Consider the following 26,285-nt stretch of genomic DNA (forward strand, 5'->3'; position numbering starts at 1 on the left):
GCACAAAGATAATACATGCCTCAGAGAATTATACAATGTTTTTAAGTTCTGTCATTCTCTGTCATTTGTACTTCATGTTTTAAAAATACTGAATTGTAATCTATACGGTTAGTGCTGAGCAGATTTCGGAACTTGAAAAGTTGGAAAAACAGAGAAAAATCACCCACTTGAAAGAACAGTTAAAGATGTTGTGTGATCAAGAAAGCATGGTTAGTCAACAGCTGGATCTGATTCAGCAGGCTATATTTAAGTACAAGGAAGAACATGCCAGACTAAAGTAAGTTTTCATTTAAACATGACTGTCTAACTTTATTGCAAATGACGTTTGATCGTTTATGTTCCCTGTATTTTCCTAGCATTCCCTGGAGCATTAAATTTCAATTTGCACTGTAGTTTTACATTTCCCAATATACATTAATTTAGTGTAAGATTATATATTTTCTGTAAGATTATCTTGGGGATCTCTCTACACCTAATTAAAAACTACAATTATAATCTGATTTTAGGCACTATGATTAATTCTCCACCAAAAAATAGATACATTTGTACAATGGTAACTGTTAATTTAGAAATGAATTTTCCTTTTCTAAGCATCTAGTAAGACAATTTGTGGTAATATATTCTGTGACATGTAGGAGCTGACATATGGGGATAACAACAGAATGGATTTGATTTAAATCACTGGTCAGGAAGCCTTGATTTAATCATTGTTTTCTAGAAAAAGTGCATTCTTGTTGTTTGATATAACCTTAATACATACTATTCACAACTCAGAAATAGCTGTAGGTTTCATTTTTAGAAGGTACAGTAAAAGCCATTTAAGTGGGATTTTAGTAATCGGCACACTCTATTAACTGGAATTTCCAGCCAGCCAGCTAGATGCACAAGAAGCTACTGCTGTTAAAAGCTGGATTATTTTAATATTATAAAAGCCTTAGTCTGTCTGTCTGTCTGTCTGTCTGTCCATAAAGCTTTATTCACACTATGATTGGCTGTCTCAGCACAGCCAGCCCCCACCCCTGTGGAGGAAGCAGCGGCACGAGGAGGTGAGGGAATAGGGCCAGGTGAGGGGAGACCAGCCCCAGACCCAAACCACTGGGGGGAATGAGGTCAGGGGGTGGAACATGGTCGAGCCTGAATGTGGTGGGCTGAAGCTGGATGAGGGGAATGGGGGCATGGGGCTGGGTGCTGGGCTCTGCCCTGCTGGCCCCCCGGGGAGGATTTACTGTAGTTGGTATTATGGAAGGATGATTACTGGATGCCCATGTCATAGCTAACTCCTCTTCTTCAGCAATAGCAGCCAGATTTTATATAAAAATGGATTTCTAAAACAAACTGGCAGGTAGACCTAGTGATGGGCAATGGTGGTGGTGTTCCTGTAGTGTAGGTAGAGATTTAACAATTGATGCTGCTTGCTGCTGGTGTATTACTTAAAGGTGCAGCAGTACATTGCTCGATATAGTATTGGCACCAATAAAAGAAAAATTGACATTATGGTTCATTAATAATCGGCCATCAGTATCATCCCAAAAATCTTTATTGGTGCACCCTTAGCATTACTTATGCAGACTGTCATTAGTTTTGAGCAACTTAACATTCCTAGTATTTCTGCTGCTGCTTTTAGGACAGTTTGTTTCTGGGAGGCACTATTTACCACAATTACCACCAGATGCAATTACTGTGGCATCATTTGAATTCTACTAATATGCTAACACTTGTCTTTGTAGATGGTACATGGCCATACCCATGTGATAAATGACCAAGCCATGTGTCACTGCAGGGTCCTTCAGGAGGGCCGTGATCTCCTTGTGGCCCCCTCACCATGCCAAGTCGGCCCAAGGGCACCCTCTATTCTCACCCACCACGTCTTTGCTGTTTAGTATATGTTGGGAGGCTGCCTTATGACTCCCTGGGCACGGATAGCTGGGACCTCTGTCCCCGTGCGTTCCTGGACCCCCTGGGGGTCTCCCGGTATGATGGGTGCTCCCCAGGCACCCTAGCCTTATGGGCTACGTGTGGCTCCTACCAACCTCTAATACCACGCCCCAAGCCTCGCTGATGGGAAATACAGTGGTATGTCTCTTTATAAATACATATATTGCCCGTCTCTCGGGCCTCCTCTGCTATGCTGCCCTCTCTTGGACTCCCCGAGCCCACTCGGGGCCTCCTTGTAACGTTGCCCCTCTCTGGGGCCTTCGCACTAGCACCCCCTGCCTGGGGCCCGCTACACCCATGCTGGGCTTCTCGGTAATGCCCCCTGACTCTCAGGCCCACCACACTGCTCTTCCCTTCTCTTGGGGCACACCGCGCTGCTACCCCCTCTCACCGGGGCAACCGCAGCACTCTACCCTGCTCCGGGGTTTGCCGCAGCACTAGCCGTTCTTCAGAGGCTCACCACACCCTCACTGGGCCCCCTAATAATATTGCCCCCTCTCTAGGGCTTGCTGCACCCGTCCTGAGCTTCCTAATAACACCGCCCCCTCTCTGGGGCTCGTCGTGCCCCTACTGGGCTTCCTAGTAATATTGCCCCCTCTCTGGGGCTCGTCGTGCCCGCACTGGGGCATCTCAAAGCTGCCCCTCTCTGGGGCTGGGGTCTGCGTACCCTGCACACAACCCGGGGTCTACGTTCCCCGCCTGCAACCCACTGGTTGCACTCTGCACTGCAAGCTGCGCCTTCACTGGCGCTGCGCCTTCACCGGCACCGGGGTTCCCATACCACTGGGGTTCCCCCTTAAAGTACTGCACCCTCACTGGCACTAGGGTCCCACCCCCTGTGGGTCCTTATGAGGTTCAGCCGCTCCTCTCTGAGCTTAACTGACCCCATGACTCTGCCCTGCAACTCTCAGGGCCTAGTGCGCCCTCACTGGCGCCAGGGTCCTCACTTTACCATGAGCCCCCCTATGAGGCCTCCTCCAACCCCTACAGCCTTGCCCAAACCACCAGTTTAATATCAAAGCCTAAACATAAACTCAAGCCTCCTGGCTATAACTCACACATAAGGCACTGGGCCATAACAACATGAGCCTCCTGGCTATAACCCAATATCATTGCTCCAGCCTCTGGAGCTCTCACAAGCTATACTTGCTGTTAGGCTTGTCCTCCACCCTAACTGCAGGAACTCCTACCCCTCTGACTGCTGGCAGGGAACTGCTAACCTGGCCTCAGCCCTGGGCTTTATAGGGGCCAGGCCCTGCCTCCTACCGGCAGCTGGCTCTCCTTAGTTGCCCTGGCAACCCACAGCTGTGCTCCTTATGTTCTGCCAGGGCTCGCTCTCTCTCCCTAGCAGTTTCTACTCCCTAGGAGCAGGCACTGAGGTGCCCTGAGACACCATGTTTATAGGTCTCTTCATTTTATTTGTAGAGCAGTTTATGTTAAATATTCTAGCTTGCACTTTGCTTTCTAAATCTGCCTTAATGTTACTCTCTCTACTTTCTACATATTTATACCTAACAGTTAAAATTTAACACATTTTTAATATAACTTCAAAAAGTATACGGTTGTTTTGTTGGAAATCTTTCTTCCTACTGGCATTGTGGTTACCCCTGTTTGTACTGTGCTACTTCTCTTTGTATACCACTATTGTATAAATCAGCATGCGACACAAAAATGAGGATGGTCCTTGGTGGTCTCCCACTGTCTCTTACATTTCCTGAAGCTTAAAAGTCACTTTCCAATTGAAATTAATTTTACCTTGACATTGTCAGATCTTCATTACTGTAACTTTTGAGAGATGAGATTTTCTCAAAAGTTGTTTTCTTAATTAAAGACAAGATAAGCTATTACATGATTGCTCAGCAGTCACTTTTCTTCTCAGGACAGAAGAAGATGAAATGAGACAAGCAGTGGATGCCAAGCAGAGACAGCTGAGGGAGCTGCGAGAGAGTAAAACAAATCAGTTGAAGAGATTTGGGCAACACATGCCAGTCTTCCTCGAAGCAATTGAAGAAGCCTACAGACAAGGGCGTTTTAAACATAAACCTGTTGGACCTGTAGGTAAGGACCACTTTAAAAAGCTTGCCACCGGGGTCCCTGTGCTCACCTTCTGACATGAACTGGAGACTTTATTGAACAATATTTGTTAATAAGGTGTACAATGCTCTTTGGTTCTGCATTTTCTACTCCTAAGGTAGGAATACCTAGCCCATTAATTGTCCCTTTGTTACACTTTATCGAAGCAGTCATTGAACCAGTATCTACCAGTCCTGCTAGTTTAACATATATGTTTTTGGATACTAATAGTTATGAACCTGGACTTGGTATCAGTAAGTTTTCTAATCTGATGTGATTTCATTGTTTCATATTCCTAGGTGCTTTCATTCGTCTCAAAGATGCTGAACTTGCTCTGGCTGTTGAATCTTGTTTAAAGAATCTGCTTCTGGCATTTTGTTGTGATAATCATAACGATGAGAGAACACTTTTAACCTTGATGTCAAGATATTATGCATCTGGGATTCGGCCACAAATAATTGTAAATAGATTTCGGAATGAAATTTATGATGTTACACAGAGGTGAGCTTTAAGTATGGTATTTAACTGTTGGTTCTGCACCCTAATCCACTTGATCTTACAGCAGTATGCAGTGCATCTTCTAAGATAAGATCACTGGATTTTTATAACTAGCCGTGCATGTACAATTTGTGTCTTTTTTCACTTTTTTGTAGGGCAGTCTATCATTCAGAATTCCCATCAGTCCTTACAGCTTTGGAAATAGATAATGCAATGGTTGCCAATTGTTTGATTGACATGCGGAAGATAGAAACAGTCCTACTAATTAAAGTAAGACTAAACTCCAACATTGGGTTTGGTTCAAGTTTAAAATGGATATTGTCTGTAAAGAAACAATTACAAAAGATGGTTAAAAATAATAAAAAGAGGGATCAAGCAACTTTTTGTGTTGTTGTTTGCAGCACTAGATCAGGGTGGCAAAATCATTTGTTCTCCTGGGCCACATCTGGACTACAGATTTACCTCTGGTAGCAGAGTGACTGGCAGTAGCAGTATTAACTGTGTGAATGCCTGGGCCATTGTGTTAGCTTGGAGAAGCATGGGAATTAGCACAAACATCTCTCACCCTTCTGCACTGAAAAAAATCCCCAAAGAGGATCTGTCCCCAGAATCTGGCAGCAGACCCTGCCCTTCTCACCCTGCTTCCAAATTCCTGGCCTCTGCAGGAGCCCTGGGGTTGGATGACATGGCACTGTGAGTTGGATCCAGCCTGCAGAGCAATGATATCACTGCATACTGCTAAAAAATGCAGATATTGAAGTTGGTGCATCTGTGAAAATTAGTTTGAAATAAAGTCTGCCATACCAGTAAATGGGCACATCTACATGTGATATTAATTTGAAGTAGGTTTTTACTGTGCAGTAAGGCTTCAGGGGGAGCAGCCCAGTACGGGGCTGGTCCTGCCCTACTCTGCTCTGCTGCAGCAGCTAAGAGGAACTCCAGGCTCCACCTGCCCTCGTAGCCCAGGGGGGTGACAAGAGGCACAGGGTGGTCCCAGTGGGCACAGGGCCAAGATAGCTCTGTCAGCTGCAGCGGCAGCTGTCTCTTGGCCCCATACATATTGAGAGGGGACCTAATGTGTATGGAATCAAGAGAGAGCTGCCCGTGCAGTGGGAAGAGCTCTCCTGGCCCCAAGCATTTCTGGACACAGCTGCCAGAAGTCCCCCTGCTGGGCAGAGGTGTTTGCTGGGGTCTGTCCAGGGTGTGGGGTAGCTGTGGGCGAGTTCCTTGCCAGGTGGGGGGTCACTGGGCTCACCAGCAGCTGCCCTGCTTGGCACGGAGCTGCCTGCTCCAAGGGGGAGGGCAGAGGGGGTGCTGGGAATCCAGCCCTCCTTGTCCCCTGGAGCAGCCAGCTCCTCCCAGCACAGAGCCAGCTGCCCTAGGGGACAAGCAAGGGCTAGATTCCCAGCCCCCACTTGCTCCCCAGAGCAGTCAGCTCCATGTCAGGGGTAGCTGGCTGTTCTGAAAAGCGAGCAGAGGCTGGGAATACTACCTGTATTTATATATCGGACTTGATGATCTACCAAAGTCCCTTCTGACCCTAACATCTATGATTTACTGCAAAGTAAATGTGAGCACGTGTAGATGGTGACTAATAGACTAATCTACTGTGCAATAGATCATCTCGTGTAGAGGATTTACTGCACAGTTTACTTCTTTGATATTGTCTGCCTTTAAAATCAATATCAACATAAAGTAATGAATTCATAGGGCTGGAAAGGACCTCACCTGTCATCTGGTCCAGCCCCCTGCATTCACGCAGGATGTACTGTTCCTAGACTATCTCAGGGAAATTGTAGTACCTCCTTCATTAACAGTCAGCTTCTCTGACCTCTTCTTGAAAACTGTTAATAAAGGAGATACAACAACTTTCCTGGGAGCTCTATTCCAATGCTTTACTGTTCTAGCAGTAAAAAAAAAAAAGTTTTTTGCTGAAATATAATCTAAATATGCTTTGAATTATAGAATCATAGACAGTTAGGGCTGGAAGGGACCTCAGGAGGTCATCTAGTCCAACCCCTTGCTCAAAGCAGGACCAGCCCCAACTAGATTATCTCTGGCAAAGCTTTGTCTAGCCGGGTTTTGAAAATCCCCAAGGATGGAGCTTCCACCACTTCTCTGGGTAACCTGTTCCAATGTTTTACTACCCTCCTAGTGAGAACATTCTTCCTAATATCTAACCTAAACTTCCCTTGCTGCAACTTGAGACTGTTGCTCCTTGTTCTGTCATCTGCCACCACTGAAAACAGTCCAGCTGCATCCTCTTTTGAACCCCTCTTCAGGTAGTTGAAGATTGCTATTAAGGCTCCTCTGAGTCTCCTCTTCTCTAAACTAAATCAGCCCAGTTTCCCCAGTCTTTACTCAAAAGTCATGTGCCTCAGACCCCTCACCATTTTTGGCATCCTCTGCTGGACTCTCTCCAATTTGTCCACATCCTTTGTGTAGTGGGGGGCCCAAAGCGGAGCACAGTACTCAAGTTGTAGCCTCACCAGTGCTGAATAGAGAGGAATAATCAGTTCACTTGACCAACTAGCAACACACCTACCAATGCAGCCCAGTATGCTGTTAGCCTTCTTGGCAACAAGGGCACACTACTGGCTCATATTCAGCTTATAGTCCACTATAACCCGCGGGTCCTTTTCTGCAGAGCTGTTGCCCAGCCAGTTAGCCCCTAGCCATGTACTGGTGCGTGGGAGGTTTCCATCCTAAGTGCAGGACTTTTCACTTGTCTTTGTTGAACCTCATGAGATTCCTTTTGGCCCAGTCCTCTAATTTGTCTAGGTCACTCTGAATCCTAGCCCTACCCTCAAGCTGTGGGGAGTAGTAGATACACTGGAGGGTAGGATGCATCTACACTCCCCCCAGCTTTGTTGCTATTTAAAACCATTACTTTGTGAGTATGCTAAATGTGTTGTGTTTTTCAGAATAACCGTGTAGCTCGTCAAGTAATGCAGAGCAATAAACCTCCAAAAAATTGTAAAGAAGCTTTCACTGCTGAAGGTGATCAGGTGTTTGAGAGACGATATTATTCTTCTGACAACTCCAGGCCTAAGTACCTAAGTAAAGATGTGGAAGCAGAAATAAGGTAATGTCATGTATTGGTGAAGTATAAAAGTATAGGATTGTCAGGGTGATGTTTGTTTTCTATTTACTGTTTGGCTTTCAGCTCCTCTGTGAAGGGATTCAGGGTTCTATAGCAAAAATAATCTTAAAAAAAACCCAACAACTTCCATACTGGAAAGCAGGGACTCTTCCATTGACCTTTTCTTTTCCTATCAAGTGAACTCTTTTTTTTTTTCTCTTGTGGAAAATGCTTTTCCCTTTTTTTTAGACTTATTAAAATACATATTTTTTCCAAAAATATTTTTGTAATCGATTCAGATAGCTGAGTTTCTTTTAGATGGGTTTTGAGCTTGTGGCATGTGTGGTTAATATGAAGCACAATTAGCATTACTAAATAGTTTTATGTTGGGATTTGGGCTGTAGTACAGATAAAGTAAATAGATATATATGTATATCTTTTGAAACTTAAATACGTGCATCATTTTTCTTGGTCAGAATTAAAAAAAACCCCTACAAAACCTGACATTTTGGCTCATGTTTAACCTGTCCATTTTCAACAACATTGAAACCTAGCATCAGGGATCTTTTTAAAATTGTAGTCAGCAGACATGCTGATCACATTTCTAATGATGAAAAGTTATATATAAGTATTTTTCCAATATATGTAGAAGTAAAGCATTTTGCAGTTAAGTGAATTAACATCTCACTAAAAGTGCTATACTGAAAGATTTAGTGATTGAAATCCTTTGTAAAAAGAACAGTATGAGAAAGCATTAGGACAAGTTTTTTATACTACTCAATGATTTTTAGCTTTGATTGGAGGCACTTGTCCAGCTGACCTTCAGATATATTAGCATTTTTAGAAGTAATATCTTTTTTTTAGTTCAGGTATTTAGCCTTGCTGCCAAGTTTATCAACAAGGTTCTAAGTAGTGGTTTATATAACATGATTGCTGTATCAGCTAGAAACTGAAGAGAGACTATCAAATAATTTTGTGACAAATTATATATTTATATTTTTTGTTTAAGTCATGTGGCAAAAGAAATTGAGACCCAAAAGGCACGGCTGTCAGTGTTTCAGCAACATTTATGTTCCATTGACAATGAGAAAAGAAAAAAGGAAGATGAACTTAATCATCGTCGTCACCACCAGAAAGATTTGCAGGTAGAATAATAGATAATAAATAGATAAATAATAAATACTGATAATAGATAAATAATAGATGCTGCTTAAATTGAAAAATTAATCTAATTAGTTGGAATATGACACTTATCTGCTTGAACTTGTTCAAATCTGAACATGCTATGAAGTCTGTGCCTAGCGATTTTTACAGACCAAAATGAATTCACCTAAATTCCACTTGAATCAAGTTTTGGTACTTACCCAAATTATCTGGATCGGTTTCATAGCATCTTGTTATAGATGAATGTGTACTGAGTTTTGAATTGCTAGCAGTGTTTTATTGCTGCATAGAGTGGAATTAAGCTATTGGAAAGAAAATAAACTTTTACATTCTTGTCTAATGGCCACGAACTTCTGTAAGGCCGATTTAGACTGGACATAAGGAAAAACTTTTTTACATTCTGTGTGTCCAGGGTCTGGAACAGACTCCCCCCAGACATGGTGCAAGCACCTACTCTGGACTCATTCAGAAAACATTTGGATGCTTATCTTGCTGGGATCATTTGACCCCAACAGACTTCCTTCCTATGGCAAGGGGCTAGACTCAATGATCTCGCAAGGTCCTTTCCAGCCCCTAATGTCTATAAAATCTGTTTATTTTAGGAAACATGTCACTGGAGCTCAGTTTATTAAAATGTTCGTTACTTTTAGGATCAGGTTTCCATATAACATGATTCCACACAGTAATAACAAGAAGAAAATAGAATGTCTTTTTGTCTTTAGTTTTGTTTTTTAATCTTCTTTCTTTTGAGTGTTTTTCTAAAACAAGAAATAAAAGTTTATTTCTATTTCAGAGCCGAAGAGGAAGAATAACAGTAGACATAAGAGATCTTGAGAATGTAGAAGAATACCAGTCAGTGGACATCTCTACACTAGTAAGAAATATTCTTTCTTATATGGAAATTCTGTGTTTTTTTTATTGCTGTTAATTGTTGGAATTTGACCATAGAAGATGTTTAACTAAATTTCCTTTATTATACCCAAAGACTAGTATCAGTTTCATGATTACTTTAAGTGTAGGTTCTAAAACACTGTAAGAGTAACTAACCCTATATGACAATATTACTGCATTTACTAATGACTACACCTATACAATACCATAGTTATAGTTAGATACCTTTGTTTAGAATACGTACAGCTAGACTAGCCAGGGAGAATTCTAGTGGGCTGTCCTAGGCTGGCTGGCTCCAGCAGGTTCATTTCACACTGGCAGAGACTCCCTCTCTCTTGGTCTGTTTTTATCCCCCTAGATTTCTCATTACATCATCTTCTCTTGAGTTACCTGCTTTTCAGAAATGAATCTGCTCAAGCCTGAAGCTTTCATACTTACCGATCTTTTTTTTTTTTTCTTCCTTAAAACACTTTTCTTGTTTGTTCTTAGTTCATTTTTGGTGAGTTTTCCTAAACATACTGGAGTCAGCTGGTTGTTCTTGCAGTTATCTACCACTTTTCCTCCTATATTAATATATAGAAGCTCCTTTCCTTTGCTTTATTTTTAGCACCTTCAACCCCAACATTAGCACTTTAATTATCTCTCTCTCTCTTTCACCAAGGCTTGCAGGAAGTTTGATCCTTGCTGATATGGAAGACTATAATCAAACATATCACCATATATAACACATTTAATTTATCATTACATGAATAAGTTTAAGAGTGTGAGGAAAGCCAAGTACTCTGAAGAGCATCAGCTAGGATATACGTGATGGAAAGTTTGAGAAACTTTCAAATTGATGTTACCTTCTCTGTTTTTCTGAACTGAATTTCGTAATCTATGTGTTTGTAGTTCTTGGTCAGAAGGGCTACTAGCTCATCCAGTTTTCCTGATATATCACAAGCCATTGCATTCTACCATGTTCCGATGAATGGAGTTCAGTACATCTGCTTTCTTGGGAATTGTTGATCATCCTCACTGTTTAAAAAATGCCATATTTGAACTTTTATAGGCACTTTCCTGTGGATCATCTTCTTTATTTTTTTTCTCGCTGTGGCTGTCTCGTATGTAAAAGTGCCCTTATATTCACTCCACCCAATTTCCAGCAGTTTCTTCTGTGAGGGTACTATGCAGTGAATTCAAATCACCTCATGTCTTTTTGGTCAACTAAAGAGGTTGCACTATACCAGATCTTTTGCTGTAAAACATTTTCTCTGGGTTGTTGAATGATTTTTATGGCTGCTTTTTGTACTCTTTTATTTTTTTTAATCATATTTTTCTGAATCCAAGATGATTTTGAATTTAAGATCTTCCTCCTCCTTCTCTTCCAGTGATTAGCTCATATACATGGATTTGTTGTAATTTTCCATGCATAGAATCTAATTATTATGTCATCTTAAATTCATCCCCCCTACCCCCCCACACTGCTGCAGAGGGAAAGCAGAAACAGGGAGACAAGTAGTATGGAAAGCAGCAGTGGGGAGACAGGCAGTCTGCCCCTACCACTTCTCCCTACCATTTACACCCCCCCACCAGTGCCTGCATCTCTCTGTGCCTGCTCCCTGCTTTCTATCCAGCCTGCCACTTCTATGGTACCTCCTCCCATGGCCATTTCCTCAATCCACCACTTGTTGCCCACGCTACTTATCCTTTGCAGTGGCTTTGACTCTGGCTCCAGTCTGGGGCACAGAACACGTGTCCCTGTGCGTGGCATGGTCATCCAATGCTCACCCCCACACCATGTGATCTCACCTGTGTTCCTTATACCACACAGTTTTCCCCATGCTCACCCCCACTCTTTATTGCACAGTTTTCCCCATGCTGACTTCCTGCTTTCTCCCCTACACCATGCAGTCTCCCCTGTGCTCATTCCTCACACAGCACAGACTCCCTTGCGCTCCCTTCCCACGCTGCTCGAATTCCCGAGTCAGAGCCAGAGTTGGAGCTGCAGCAGCTGCTTGCTCTGGACCATACTTGAATCCAGACCGAGGTTTCTTTTCCCCCCATGTTTAATGGGGCGAGGGGGAAGACACATCTTGGATTTGAGTAAATATGGTATTATAATCTACATCCTTTATTATAGTTGATACCACAGCTGCTGACAGTAGTCCTGTTGTAATCACACTAGTAAGATGTACAGAATTAAAATTATGTCTTTAAGCTGGTTAATAGATGAAATTTCTAGATTTCAGAAGATTTTTTTCCAATTCTGCATGCAAAGCCAAGACATTGCAAAATAAGCATTTAATCTTCCTCATATGAAAAAACATACAGTCTTGCTTGTTTCCAAATATAGAACAAAAATATTTATTAACGTTGTTAACATCTGTGCCTAGTAATGTGTCTTTACTACTGCTAGGACTTAATTGTGTTCTAAGTATTTTTAAACATTTAAATAAATATATTTTAAAAAATCTCCTGTCATTATTTCTGCTATGCAGAGTTTTTCCCCTGATATCTTTAGTTGCCCATACCCATTTTCTACACGTCTGAACTGCTAACATGTATTGATCACTCTTCTTTTTATGTTTGATATATGCTGTGGGTGAATTTTTTATATTTAATCAGTGGCTTTACTTTTTTGTTGAACCAGCACAGACAGAAATACAAAAGTGTGTTTCCCTTTTAAAACTCTTTATCCTCTAACAGGAAGATGAAGCCCAAGAAAACAAGAATAAGCTGGAATCTGTTAAACAGGATGTGGAACAACGAAAGGCAGAAATGGACAAATTGAAAATCATTCTAAGAGCTGCTGAACGTAAATTTGAAGAAATTAAAGAAAAAATTAACCAAGTAGATTTGATAGCTGGGCCGATCAAGGTAGAAACCACACAACCCCCCACAATTTTTAAAAGTATACATCTATTTCATCTGACTTATATATTCAAATGGCATTGGGTAGTTTTCCAGAGACTGCCAATATAAAGCTATAAATAAAAGAAATCTTCAACAGTTAACAAATCCAGTGGGTTTGTTACTGGTTTGTATGTTTAAATGCATATCAGTTGCATACCCTAACACAGTGATACACAGTGTGCCGTGGCACTTTGGGGTGTTGTGACATCCTTTGAAGGGTGCCATACAAAATTAGCACTGCTAGGTGTGTAAACATATACACAATATTCGCAGATTAAACCTAGGGATTTCAAATAGAAATCAAAAACATTTCTGACCTGTTGCAGTTTTTTGGAGTTCTCTGAGGCATGATTGTTTTATTATTTTTCCATAGACAAAAAAAAAGTGAAGGCTAAGAGCTGGCATTTTCTGAGAGGTGCCTGGAGTCTAGCAAAGGATCGCTTGAGACTAAAAGGGTTTAGAACCACTGATGTAATACATTTATAAGCAGAAAACCCATGAGGAAGGGAATGATAGTGATCTCTGGTCTCTTTTTAAAAAAGACATTGTACTCAATTGTTTTTAATAGTCTGTGAAGCTGAGTTAACAGGGATAGTTTAGCAAGACATGGCTTGCTTATTCAAAGCTACATCAAACTGTTAGAAATCTCACTAGGTCTTAGGATAGTGGACAGAGTCATTACAGATAAAATTTGGTCTTGACAAAACGTATTCTGAAAAGAATAATTAGAATATTAGGAATTTAAAGTTACTCATATGCATTTCTGGGTTCTAAGTGGACTTGAACAACTGAGGAAAACTTGACAAAAGTGTTGCTCAATTAGGTTGTGACAATCTCAGAAAATAAAAAAATATGTTGAGATATGTAAAGTATAGGCTAGAAAATAATACTGAAAATATTATGCTACTATATAAATCTGCAGAATGCCCCTCAAGGGGCAGATGCAAAGTGGGCTTGAAGACAGAAGTGGAAGAAAGAAAGAGATATTGATGGATGTGTAAAAGGAAATATCAAAAATTGACTCTAGAAAAGAAGCCCCCAAAAATTAACATTATAGTGATTTTGAGAAAATAAAATATGTACTGCAACTTATCTTTTTTGATAATGCAAGAACAAGGTAATGTTCAAGAATGTGAAAGGCAGTACATCGTTACATTCATAAAAGAATATACTTTTTCATATCACAAAATTACCCAGTGACTGACTGCCATCTGTCAATACAAGAAGTTGGGTAAAGTTCCAAAAAGAATTAGACATGCACACGAAGATTTGTTATTATACAGATCTATATATATATATAAAAACATATTCTGTACATCATAAACCAACTATTAATTACTAGCGATGAAGGAGAAACTTTCCCATAATATCTTATTTCAGGGTTTCTTTCTCCTTCTAAATTATCTAATACTTATCACTGTCTGAGATGAGGTACCAGACCAGACTATATACTCTTGTCTGGTACCACTAGTATGGCAGTTAAAATGTTCATTGTGTATTATAGATGAAAACTGAGTGCTTGAAACTACTTTCCATAAAGTATTTCAGAAGTTCTTATTGAAAAATACATCTCTTGGCACCTAGAAAAATATTTTATGTTTCAAAGTTTTGAAAGTGGATGCTGTAACTCTTATGGTCATATGGAATTCCTGATGGTGTATCAGTGTGTAGATGGAGAACAATGTGAATCATTCTCTTATTACACTTACGTTACCAGGATTGAGCATATGCTGTTTCACCATTTGCTGTTTCTGTCTCGGGGTTGCATTATTGTTGTTGCTGTTGTCATTGTTGTTATAATAATAAATGCAAACATTTGATAAACGTTTAAGTGGAGCAATAATATTATGTCAATAAACATGAGGAAGTAGTTCATAAACTTACCAAACCAGTTTACATTTGACATTTTAATTTATTTCAAACAGGATGAAATAAACCAAGCAGATTCAGAAGTGGAAAACTGTAAACACTATCAGCAGCATTATGAAAAGAAACAGAAAGAGCACTTGGCATCCATAAAAAAGCTCAAAGAACTACTAGCTGCTAAAGAAAAAGAATTGGAGGTATTACATTTTTTGATGCAACTTTATAGACAGTTGAATTTGGATATTCACATTCCATTTATTACTTGTCTACACAACCTCTTCCCCTCTAAAGCATAAAGACGATGCTACTGTGCAATCTTAGTTCTCTCATAGGTATTGCTAGGTCAGCTAATAGTGACTTGCAATGGATAAGGTTTAGCTTATCTTTGATATATTTCCTAATGTAGCATCATTTTGATTTTAACTCTGCCAGATAACTTAGGGCTATGCAATATGTAATGAGTGCAGAAGGTCATTTAAGCTCTAATAGCCTTAAGTCACCATTTTAAGGTGCATTAAGGGTGCACATGAGTAGACATGTGCCCTTAATGCGCTTTAAATCGGGCTAATGTGCATTAAATGCACACATATAGACGTGCCCATAGACACAAAAAATTAACCAATTCCTGTTTCTGGGGCCCTATTTTCCATTATTGCTGTTCACAGGAGAAAATGTTGCAAAGCAACTAAAAACACTGAGTTACATTTTATAGCATTTCAAACATCTCTTTAGGGAAAGACTGCACAGGCCATGGAAATTTGTCCTGAGCGGATAGAAGTGAACAGAAACATTAAGAGTCTTGACACAGAAATGAAACGCTTAAGGGAAAGGATAAATTCAGAAAGAGATCATCATGGAAACAGAGAAGAAATAATAAAGTAAGCAATGGTAGTAGTTTAACATCTGCATTTTTGGGGTCAGGGGAGCAGAACAGTTGCTTTATGGTACCAGCATATCAATTCAATTGTGATTTTAATTTTAAAATATGTAGTTGTCATGATCTCAAATATTTGTCTATTGTCTGCTTCAATGTTTCTTTAGCATCCAAAATCATATGTTAACTGCTCCACAAAAAGCAAGATAAGGTCCCGATCACAAACAGCTCACGGTATGTAATGTCAAATGTGAGCAACTTTCCTTTGAATAGCATTAATTAAAAGTAAGATCCATAACACTTATGTGGGTCTGATGTGCTTGCGCTCACTGGTTTTGGGATTTTTGATACTCCTGCCTTAGTAAAAGTACAGGTTCAAGTGTCAGTCCTATTCAGCATGGAAGCAGCGCTCTTCAATGTGCAGCTTCACTGCTTTGACTGTATAAGTCTTCGCCTTGCTGGTGAGTCTCTCAGAAAGCTCCAGAAGTATCAGTGGCAGAAGCATTTTGGCCAAACTCAGACATCATCACACAGATCATTTGGCCCCAAACAGGAGATTTGACAGGATGCATGAGAGATGGAAGAATCATGTTGCCTTTCACTGGAAACAGACATCGTCTGACATGTCTCATTTGCCCCACTATAACATTTTTTATGGCCATGCAAATGCAGAGCAAATAGATGTCAGTATCCTTTGTTGTGCCACTTGAAAGGAAAATCAATGGTGCAACAAAAGATGGTAATAGACTCCGCTGCTTTATTGGAGCAGCCGTCCGTTACCGCTGTGGTACTTTCCCCGCTCAGTCAGATCCATGCCTCGGTCCGGCTGGGCGGGAAGAACTCTATCCTTGTTCAGGCAAACCCACTCCCTGGGTCACAAGTCTGGTGGACCAGGGGAAGTGGGGAAAAGTCATGCATTCCCCACTCAGCCAGACCTGTACCACAGGTCTGGCTGAGCAGAGAAAGCCGGGAGATCCCATCACCCCTTGTCCTGCATCATCAAAAGCTGCTGTATGTATTGTCCAGTGAAGTAGATCAGTTGTGCCATGACAAATGTGCCAGCTGTTCCGCTTAATTAGATGACTTGTGTTTCTAGCCTGTGTTCTCTTCCATAACCACTTGGCCTTTTCTGTTCTGCCTGGACCCAGTTAACCTCAGACTAGTAGATTCTAGATGTGGTAGAGAATAGTAGGGCTGTGCAAAGCTTTGGATCATGATTCGGATTCGGAGATGATTCGGACGATTTGGAGGCCGAATCTACAAATCCGAATTGAATCGCTAGAAGCTTTAGGCTTTCTGAATTGATTCAGAGCTTCCAAATCAATTCAGAAAAGATTTGGAAAAGATTTGGCAATTCAGAGATTCAGCCATAGGGTATAATGGGAAATCGCAGCACAGGTAAAAGTGCAGAGGTGTAGTTCCCCAGAAACTCCTGCACCTCTCTCTCTGAAAGCTGGCAGGTTTCATGGCCTCAGCAGGGGCTACCATCCCTGCAGTTTTCACCCCACTGTGCCTTAATGGTTTCATTAGAGGCACATCTTGTCAGACCAACCTGGTGGCCTTCTATGACCAGGTAACAAAATCCTTAGATGCAGGGGTAGCAGTGGACGTAGTCTTTCTGGACTTTAGGAAGGCCTTCGACGCTGTCTCTGACCCCATTCTCATTAAAAAACTAGGGGACTGTGGCGTCGACACCTACACAGTCAAATGGGTCGCTAACTGGCTGGAGGGCCGCACCCAGACAGTGGGGGTAGACGGGTCATATTCGACCTGGAGGGATGTGGGCAGTGGGGTTCCGCAGGGCTCACGCCTGCACTGTTCAACATCTTCATCAGCAACTTGGACAAGGGGGTAAAAAGCACCCTGTTCAAATTTGCAGACAACACTAAGATGTGGGAGGAAGTGGGCACGCTAGAAGGGAGGAATAGGCTGCAATTGGACCAAGACAGGTTACAGGGGTAGGCGGATGAGAACAGGATGGGTTTCAACACTGACACGTGCAAGGTACTGCACCGGGGGGGGGGGAGAACCAGCAGCACACCTACAGGCTGGGGAACTCCCTTCTCATCAGCGCAGAAGCAGAAAAGGATCTTGGAGTCATTATTGATGCCAAAATGAACATGGGCCGACAGTGTGGGGATGCGGTCAGGAAGGCCAACCATACCTTGTCATGCATCCACAGATGCATCTCAAGCAGGTCCAAGGAGGTGATCCTCCCCCTCTATGCGGCACTGGTCAGGCCACAGTTAAAGTACTGTGTCCAGTTCTGGGCGCCGCACTTCAGGAGGGATGTGGACAACATGGAGAGGGTCCAGAGGAGGGCCACTTGTATGATCAGGGGTCAGCAGGGCAGGCCCTATGAGGAGAGGCTGAGGGATCTGAACCTGTTCAGCCTCCACAAGAGAAGGCTGAGGGTGGATCTAGTGGCCTTTACAAACTTGTCAGCGGGGACCAGTAGGCATTGGGGGAGTCCCTGTTCCCCCGAGCGCTACCAGGAGCGACTAGAAATAACGGTCACAAACTGGCAGAGGGTAGATACAGGCTAGACATCAGGAGGCGCTACTTCGCTGTCAGGATGGCTAGGATCTGGAACCAACTTCCAAGAGAAGTGGTGCTGGCTCCTACCCTGGGGGTCTTTAAGAGGAGGCTAGATGAACACCTTTCTAAGGTTGTTTGACCCCCGTACTCTTTCCTGCCATGGCAGGGGATCAGATTTGATGATCTGCTCAGGTCCCTTCCAACCCTACCAACTATGAAACTATGAAACACACACATGGTGTCACCTATGTCATGTGTTTTGCTTGTCAGCAGTTTGAGGTGCAGTTTCCCAGAAACCCCTGCACCTATCTCCTTGAAACCTGGCAGGCTTTGTGGCCTCAGCAAGAGCTACGGCTCCTGCAGTTTTCACCCCACTATGACTTAACACACACACATGATACAAGTTTTGCTGGTTAGCAGCTTGAGTTGCAGTTTCCCAGAAACCTTGAAACTTGGCAGGCGTCTTGCTCTCAGCAGAGGCTAGCATCCCTGCAAGTGTCATCCAAATCAGCCAAAAAACATCAAAGTTATAGATTTATTAGTAAATGTTCAGGATTGTGAATCCAAAAAAGCTGATAAAGCCGGTAGGGAAATACATAGCACCCAAGCGAGGGACTAACAACAGAAGGATGGGGGTAAGGAGGGGAACGCAACTAGGTTACAGGAGATACAATGTTAGCCAACTAAGCCCGGGGGGGGAGGGAGGAGGGGTAAGGGGTGGGAGAGGGTTCGCGACACTGAGAGAGAAAGAGGATAGATACACACAAACCCGTTACAATGGTCCGCAATGGTGGAAGAAGTGGTCTGAAGAAAAAGTGTCTCAGTTCATATAGAGTCTTGATTCCCTGTTATACTCTATGGCTGAATCTCCAAATCAGCTCCGAATCTTCCAGAGTGATTTGGCCGAATCAAATCAGGAAAATGATTTAGATCTCCGAATCGAATCTCTGGCATCCGAGTCGGCCAAATCTGAGTCGAATAGTTCTGTATTCGCACAGGCCTAGTGAATAGGTATTCAATCCAGTTTGTGTTATTACACCCCCTGACTCCCTGTCCTTGTCCCCTATCGCATACGCCTCTCATGAGAGACTGCTGTGGGAGGTGGCTTGCTCTTCCCTATTGTTGAGTTCTATAAAGATTGTTCTTCCAAGTGTCAGGAGAAGAGGGGTTTACAGTGGCTATTTTGTGATTCCAAAGAATAAGAGATAGTGACCAATCCTGCGTCTAAGAAACCATAATATATTTGTCTTCAGGTTCAGGTTCAGATGGTCTCTCTGTCGCTACATCAAGGGAACTTGCTTGCATCTCATGACTTAGAATACACTTACTGCCATATCACCATAAGATGCCCACATGCAAAGCACTGTATTTTGCAGTGGGTCAAGATAATTACCAGTACAAGGTCTTACCCTTTCATATCTCTGGTCCCAAGAATTTTCACCAAAGGTCCTTGATACCAAGGTCACTGTCCAGAGGCAAGGCATTGTATTATACCCCCACCTCAGTGACTGGCTCCTTACAGGGACCACATTCAAACAGGAATTGGAGAATCTCTGGAAGTCACTAAACTTATTCCAGTCTTTGGGTCTGACAAATCAGCCTTCAAAAAATCAAGCATGACCAGTCAGACTCCAAAACCTTGAGTTAAATAGGGACTACCCTTGATTCAGTGGTAGTGAGTGATACCTTTTCTCCTGTGGGCTTTTCTTGTGCAGGACAGCACTCAATTGCTAAGGCAGCTTATCCCATTGGTTGAGAGGTAGCTGATGAAAACCCAAATGAGGCCTTTTCTATCCATTTTGGACACACAGCTTTTTGTACCTTGTAATGCTGCATGTCAGCTATAATCACAGTACCTCACCCAGTGCTCTCTCCCTAACACAGTGAAAATACCCAACCCATACATGCAGGGGAAAGTTGTTCTGGTACAAAGTAAAGGACATTAGCTTGATCAGGTCCTCCAGATAAACTGTTTGAGAATTTTGTCACCTCAGTTAAATGTATCTAGCAGTAATGTTAGCCTTTCATTTGCCAGTTGGTAGAAGAGATGCATCCTTTCATCCAACAACCCTTAGTTTCTTTAAGGGTTTGTCCAAGATTTCCTTATGCGAGGGCCCTGTTCCACAATGAGGTGTGAATCTGGTCTTTGCATCATTGATGAGATCACTGTTTGGGCCTGTGGCAATATTTTCCCTCTTACATATCTGTCCATGAAGACTGCCATCTAAGTGGCAATCGAGTCATCAAGAAAGATGGATGAAATACAGGTGTGTATACCCACAGCCTCAAGCCAAGGCTTCAGAGAGTTCTCTCATTGCAAAGTTAGTCTTGGCTTACCACTTTTGCAGAACAAAATCATTTAGGAAGTTTTTCTGCCTATTTGCCTTGATAACTGAGGGGTCTAACAGCATAGCAGTATCAGTTTAGAGGTGGCCTAACTAGATACTGGGCTGTGTAAAACAATTCTTTGAGACCACCCAGGTGGAAATACTATATGTAAAAAAGGGACCCATTCTACTAGAGTTTAGGATACTTCCCTAGCCTTCCTTCCCAGTGTTTCCAGGACAGATGCTGCATTTGGTAGAGTGGTCCTTCAGTTACTGTCTACCTAGAGGACTTTGAAACTCACCTCCAGCTATGTGGGTGATTTTGTAGCAGTGCCTGCAAAAAATGTCTATGTGGATAATTAGTAAAGACATTGTTTAGAGAAGTGCATGCTTCATGTGAGTGTATAGCCTTTCTTAGTCCCAAGGCTATTTATTCCCTTAAACCAAGTATACTGTAATTGTTTGTTTTTTAGAAACAGTACCTTTCTTTTTGAGTGAGTTTCCACATGCACATTCTACTGTGAATGCACCTGCAACTCATTCTCATGAATTTAAACTTTTTGCTCTAGTAGTGTTCATAAATTACACTTACAAGCAGTGCTACATGCTGAGGGCATAAAGGGCATCTCAGTTTCTCTCAGTTGTCGTTGCGTGAGATAAAGCTTCTGCTGTATAATTCAGACCTCATTTGGCCTACAGCTGCTTTGAGAACTCAACTGTTCTCCATTTTTCTCTCCTTTTCTGTTTTTGGATTTTTTTTCAAGTGTTGTTTTCTTTTCACCATCTTTATTTTATTTTGGTTTCATCCTTTTACATTAAGACCCAAGACTTCCCTGACTCCAGTCAAGTGAGGTTTCCCAGATTCCAGTTGCTACTCTTGTCAAGTGATGTTTCATTTTTCCCTTCATTTGGACCAGGATGCTGCTACTTTGACTCTGAATATGACTTTTTCCCCAAGTTGCCTGGATTTCCTTCCTGTGACAGATCTGTGCCTGTGGCTTCCAACTCAGTGGTCTCAGGGACCCTTCCTTAGTGTTGCAGTGTACCCATTCAGGACCTGGACCGCTCAATCAGGGTGACCCAGGAGAGATAAGCCAGACCATCCAGGATCCTGTTTTGTTGTCTTGCAGGATTGCTTATACAGCCTTTGTATCTTACCTCCTTAGAATAAGGGTGTTCTTCAAATCCAGGGTAAAGTGGGACTCCAGATAATTGATCTCATTGGCCTCAGCCTGGCTTAGACGGTTTGTTTGCACACTGTATTTGAGTTACACACAGTTTGGTAGCCTCTCCCTCAGCTTAGTAAAGTTATACTCAATTATTTTAGCTTATTTTGATCCTCATGCAGATGGTCAGTCTGTCATTGCCTCTCCAGTAGTGTCAGTACTGAAGCTTCTCAAGTACCTGATTTTAGGTGTTCCCTCTGGTGAAAGATCAAACGCTTCAGGAAACAGAGTCCTGAAAGCTCTGATGTACTGTTTAAACCCATGAAAATTTGCTTGCTATTCCACCTATAAATACAACCTTTTTGGTGTCTGTCACCTCACCAACAAGGGTGAAGAGCCAAACACAGTAGTAATGACAAATCAGATCCTCTTACAAACAGACCCAAGTACCTGCCCTAAGGTTGTCAGCAAATTTCAGTTTAGTCAATATGTTCACCTGTCTCTTCTCCAAAACCTCACTCTTCAAAAATTGAGGCATCTTGATATATGATCTTTATAATGATAACCTTGTATATCAGCACAGAATTAAGTCTTTGCAAAAATCCCCTCAGCTATTTGTTTATGTAGCCAAAAGCTATAAAAGCACAGGAATTTCAGGCCTGTGATTGTCTTACTGGATCAGAAATGGTGTCAGATTTTTTTGAGTGGCTGCTACAATGCACTCAGCAGCAGTCAGATTTCACTCCATCAGAACCCATGTGATGTCACTGACTTCCCTGCAAGGTGTCTCTATTCGTGATGTCTACAGTGGTTCTGCGTAGAATTTAGTGTGGAACATTATGCCATTGCACATGCCTTTAGAGCAGGTACTCCGTTTAGCAAAGCCTTCTTCTAGCTGCTGTTCACTTAAATGAAGTGGGCATTGCTTTGGAGTCACCCATAGTCGAATACGCGCTTAAAGGAGAAACATATGTCTCTACCCAGCAATTATATCTATGTGCAACAGGGGTGGGTGGGCCTGTTCGGGGTCCATCTACTGGTGGCCCCACCCGCCTGTTATGGGCTAACTGCCCGCCTTCTCTCCTGCCATGCCTTGTTGTTAATTAATTGTTGTTAATTAAGTGAGAGGCTGCCCATTGTATGCCCCGATGCCAGGGGGTGCTATCTGTGGCTCTGTTCCTCCCCTACACTGCAGCCCAAGCCTCGCAGATAGTATTTGTAAATTTCTCTTTATGTTGGGGTGTCAGTCGCTGTGGGCCTATCCCTTCTCTCTCTAGCTAGGCCTGTCAGTCAATAAACCCACTAATCAGGGTTTGACTCCCAGGCTCTAGCTCTCAAAAAAAAACTCACTTGGGCTCCTGCACCCTCTGTGGCGCTGGGGTCTGCTCACCCCCAAATACTGCACCCTCTCTGGCACTAGAGTCAGCTCACCCCCGAATACTGTGCACTCTCTGGCGCTGGGGTCTCCACACTGCAGTGGGCCCCCAATGAGGCCTCCTCCTTCTCCAAATAGCCTCACCCAGACCACTGGTCTTAACATTCAACACAAAACATAGGCTTCTAAGGCCATATAATGGAAACATGATAGTACAGAAACAAGAGAGGCAACATGCCTGCTTACTTTAGGTGATCATGAGGCTCACAGCATGGCGTAGTCTTCCAACAGAGACTGTGGCCGCGGCACCATGTTCATTGGGAGTGCCCCTCCCTGCCGCCTCTCTGGCCTTCTCCACTTGCCATTTGTAGGATCCCAGCCTTCCTCTTGCTGTCACCTGGCTGGCTGGCAGGGCTTGAGCCTTAACCCCTACTTGACCGGCCGGCCATGACTGGAAGGTTCTGGATTTAAAGGGACCACCCTGTCTCTTAGTGTAACAGGGAACCCTAGCGCTGTTACTATGTCAAAGGATACCAATATATATATTTGTTAGATGTGAATGATTCTGTACATGCAATTGTACAGGAAATTGTTACAGTTGGTTTTATGTAATCTTCGGGTGATTTAGTTGATGTGTCACAATACAGATGTAATGGTTCATACAGAGGTAACAGTTACATGACAGCAACTACTGTGCACTCCTGAGAAGCAGCTCCCCTTCTCCTTTGAAAGGATTTAAAAGGTGTGTTTTTTCATATCCAAAGAGAAATTACTTGTCATTACAGCAACCGGAGTTTTTCAAGGTGGGCTATTCATATGAGTATTCTGCCTCCCACTGTCATTTCCATCTTCCTCAGAGCCTTTGCCACTCTGGTATTCAGTAGTAGAGGGCAAACTGAGGAGAGGGAAGTGCACACTAGTGTCTGGGCCCTTGGCATGGAGTATGAAAAAAAGCAGGACGCAGGGAGCTTGTAAACATATTGCCAAGGCAAAAATCTCTTGAGGCCGAGACGTTGAGGTCCATGCATACCTGCAGTGGAATGTGCACAGGGACAACATATCTTGGTCAGTTTCTGATAACTAATTTCCTTTACCTTCTGCTGAAATGATCTTAGTTTTACATGAAAGGTTTAATAAATTGTAAGCATGTTTCTTCATTGAAAAGGAATTCTGATTTATTTGGTTTTTAAATTAAACATTTAATTTTTTCTTGGGCTTAATTTTACACTTATTCTGTTGGTAAAACAGGCAGTTTTATGAAGCTAAGGAAAAATACAAGGATTCAGAGAGTAAAGTGAAGAATTTGAAGAAATTTATTACATTGCTTGAAGAAATAATGTCACACAGATGCCACATGTACAAGAAGTTCAGAAAGTGAGTGATGCTAGTGGTTCAAGTACCTCATGTAAAATTATATACACGGGCAAATTAAACATTTATCATACATTGTTAGATCATAGAAATTTAGGCATTTCCCAGGACCTTTCACAGTAAATCTTTGTATATATCTTTACTTTTTTATTTGCTCTCCTCTGAAACAATAAAACAAAATTCAAGTTGTGGAAGGTCCACAGAAGATTTCAATTTTTAGCTGCAAGTAGACATCAGTTAATTCCTCCACTAAATTCTGTGTACAGAATGTTATCAGAGGGCTTAGCTTAGATCATCAATTGTCAAGCAGGGTGCTCTGAGATCTTGTTAAGAGTGCCATGCAAGGTTAGCACTGTTAGGTGTAAAATCAGTTAAGCATGATTTACATGATAAACCCAGAAAGTTAAAAAATTAATCCAAAATATTCTGACCTGGTAAGTGTTTCTGAGCTCTTTGCAACAGAAGAATTGCCCTATTATTTTGCTCTAGTCAAGAAATGAGTGAAAGCTGACATTGTTTAAGGTACCTTGATATTATAAGGAGTATCTGGAGTCTAAAAAGGTTAAGAATCACTGGCTTGGATGCTAGTCACCTTAATTTCTGAAGAATTTAGAAATAAAAATTTACTCTGAAGTATGTCTGAGATTAGAATATGGCTTGATGATTATTTTATTGGCTGCCTTCTAGCAATCCTCTTTCAGACACTTGCAGGTTTAATTGACTGGGAGGTCTAAGTGATGTTTCATACACATGTATCTTCTGTATGAAAAACTGGATTCTTGACTGGGACTTCAAAAACCATGTCTTCACCTTAGGTGCTATTGGGCACGTCTCCATGGGACACTACTGCATAGTTATTACTATGCATTTTTTTAGGACTTGTATTGGCAAGTACTAAATAAATGAGCAGTAATCCAATAATACTGCACAGTAGCGTATTAGCACTGTACGTCGTGTGATGCACTACTGCACAGTATTTTTCGGCTACTGCTCAGTCAGCATGAAATGGGGAGAGCAGTATTAGCTGTCTTTTTAGTTCCTTCTTACTGCCTGTAATAATAAGGCAGTCTCTGCATTGTTTTCTTCATTGAGAGTGATCATATCTAAAGCACTAATTATTGAACATAATCTAAAAGAGGAAATCTTCAGTACTGATCACTCCCTTTCAGAGTGGGCGCTGAAAATATATAGGTTCTTCCCTTAGAGGAAAGATACTCATCTCTCAGCTTTCCCCTCCTTGGTTAGTGTAATGAAACTTGGGCCTTTTCTGAGTGATAGAGTGGGAGAAGACGGGTGAGTTATAGTAAGTGTTCCTCACAGTATGCTCCCTAATATTTTAGACTAATAGACTAACATGGCTAACCACTCCTACATGTAAAAGATGCATAACTCCATTTCAGAGCAAGTGAATGTTCCTGAGAAGAACAAAACCTTGACAGAGTAAGCAGTACAGTTTGAAAGCTGTTTATCTTTGTGCAACTATTCAACCATCTTAGGCGCTCCAGGGTTTCATGTAAGCAACTGCTTTTTCATAATCTGAAAAGCTCCTCTTCTGAACCAATGGAATCAATCAAAAAGAATAGGGTCTGTGACAAAGTAATGAGTTCTATTGGAAAGGAGTTTAGAAGCAAGTATTCCTTTTTGTAAAAGCAGCCATTAGTGTAGATAGGATTAACTTTCCTAATTAGGGTTAAAAAATAGTTTTGTGTATTCATTTCTCATATGTTGGGTTGTTGTGGCAGCTGTGTGAGTTAAAGTTGTGGCTATAATATAGCCAACACAAGGAGCACTAAAGCAAGCAAATGCAAATTAATGGCTCTGTGTATTTCATGTTACTCTGTGCACACATGCACACTTCACCACTAAACTCTCTCACAAAGACAAAGCACAATACCTATAACAGCAGAAATACCCTAGTCACTCCTTCTCCAGACATGAGTGAATGGATTCTCCCCTCCCCCTATACCTCCAGAATTATGCAGAACGGATAGTAGTGATAAGATTGGGGGAGAAGTCAGGTCTTTTGTCTAGTTGTGATGAACTCATAGATGTTTTAACTGTAGCTTACTGTAGTTGAAAGCCTTTAAATTGTGATGTATTTTAGTAATTGAATGAATGTGTCTAGGAAGGGAAAGGAGAAGGTATGTAGGGTTAGATTTCCTAATTTTGTCCTTTGCTTACATAGGATCATAGCAAAGTAGGGATGGGAGAGACCTCAGAGGTCTAGCCC

At 42.0% G+C, this 26,285-nt stretch overlaps 1 protein-coding gene across 3 annotated transcripts in view; it reads left to right on the plus strand.

Annotated features, from left to right (window-relative positions):
* The window catches only part of LOC102575103 (structural maintenance of chromosomes protein 6), a 69,145-nt gene that overhangs the window by 23,972 nt on the left and 18,888 nt on the right, over nt 1–26,285 (plus strand). For 2 of the 3 annotated variants that reach the window (XM_019481716.2, XM_019481711.2), the window contains exons 14-24: nt 113–277; nt 3,815–3,993; nt 4,308–4,509; nt 4,662–4,776; nt 7,431–7,591; nt 8,598–8,733; nt 9,546–9,626; nt 12,332–12,502; nt 14,464–14,601; nt 15,137–15,282; nt 23,933–24,058. In XM_019481716.2, the coding sequence (XP_019337261.1) occupies nt 113–277; nt 3,815–3,993; nt 4,308–4,509; nt 4,662–4,776; nt 7,431–7,591; nt 8,598–8,733; nt 9,546–9,626; nt 12,332–12,502; nt 14,464–14,601; nt 15,137–15,282; nt 23,933–24,058 (1,620 nt within the window). Of the gene's footprint in view, nt 1–112; nt 278–3,814; nt 3,994–4,307; nt 4,510–4,661; nt 4,777–7,430; nt 7,592–8,597; nt 8,734–9,545; nt 9,627–12,331; nt 12,503–14,463; nt 14,602–15,136; nt 15,283–23,932; nt 24,059–25,455; nt 25,569–26,285 lie in introns of all 3 variants that reach the window. The other variant, XR_002088483.2, reaches the window with a different exon arrangement.

This window comes from Alligator mississippiensis, chromosome 1, assembly GCF_030867095.1.
Source record: "Alligator mississippiensis isolate rAllMis1 chromosome 1, rAllMis1, whole genome shotgun sequence".
In the NCBI taxonomy this organism is placed as follows: domain Eukaryota; kingdom Metazoa; phylum Chordata; order Crocodylia; family Alligatoridae; genus Alligator; species Alligator mississippiensis.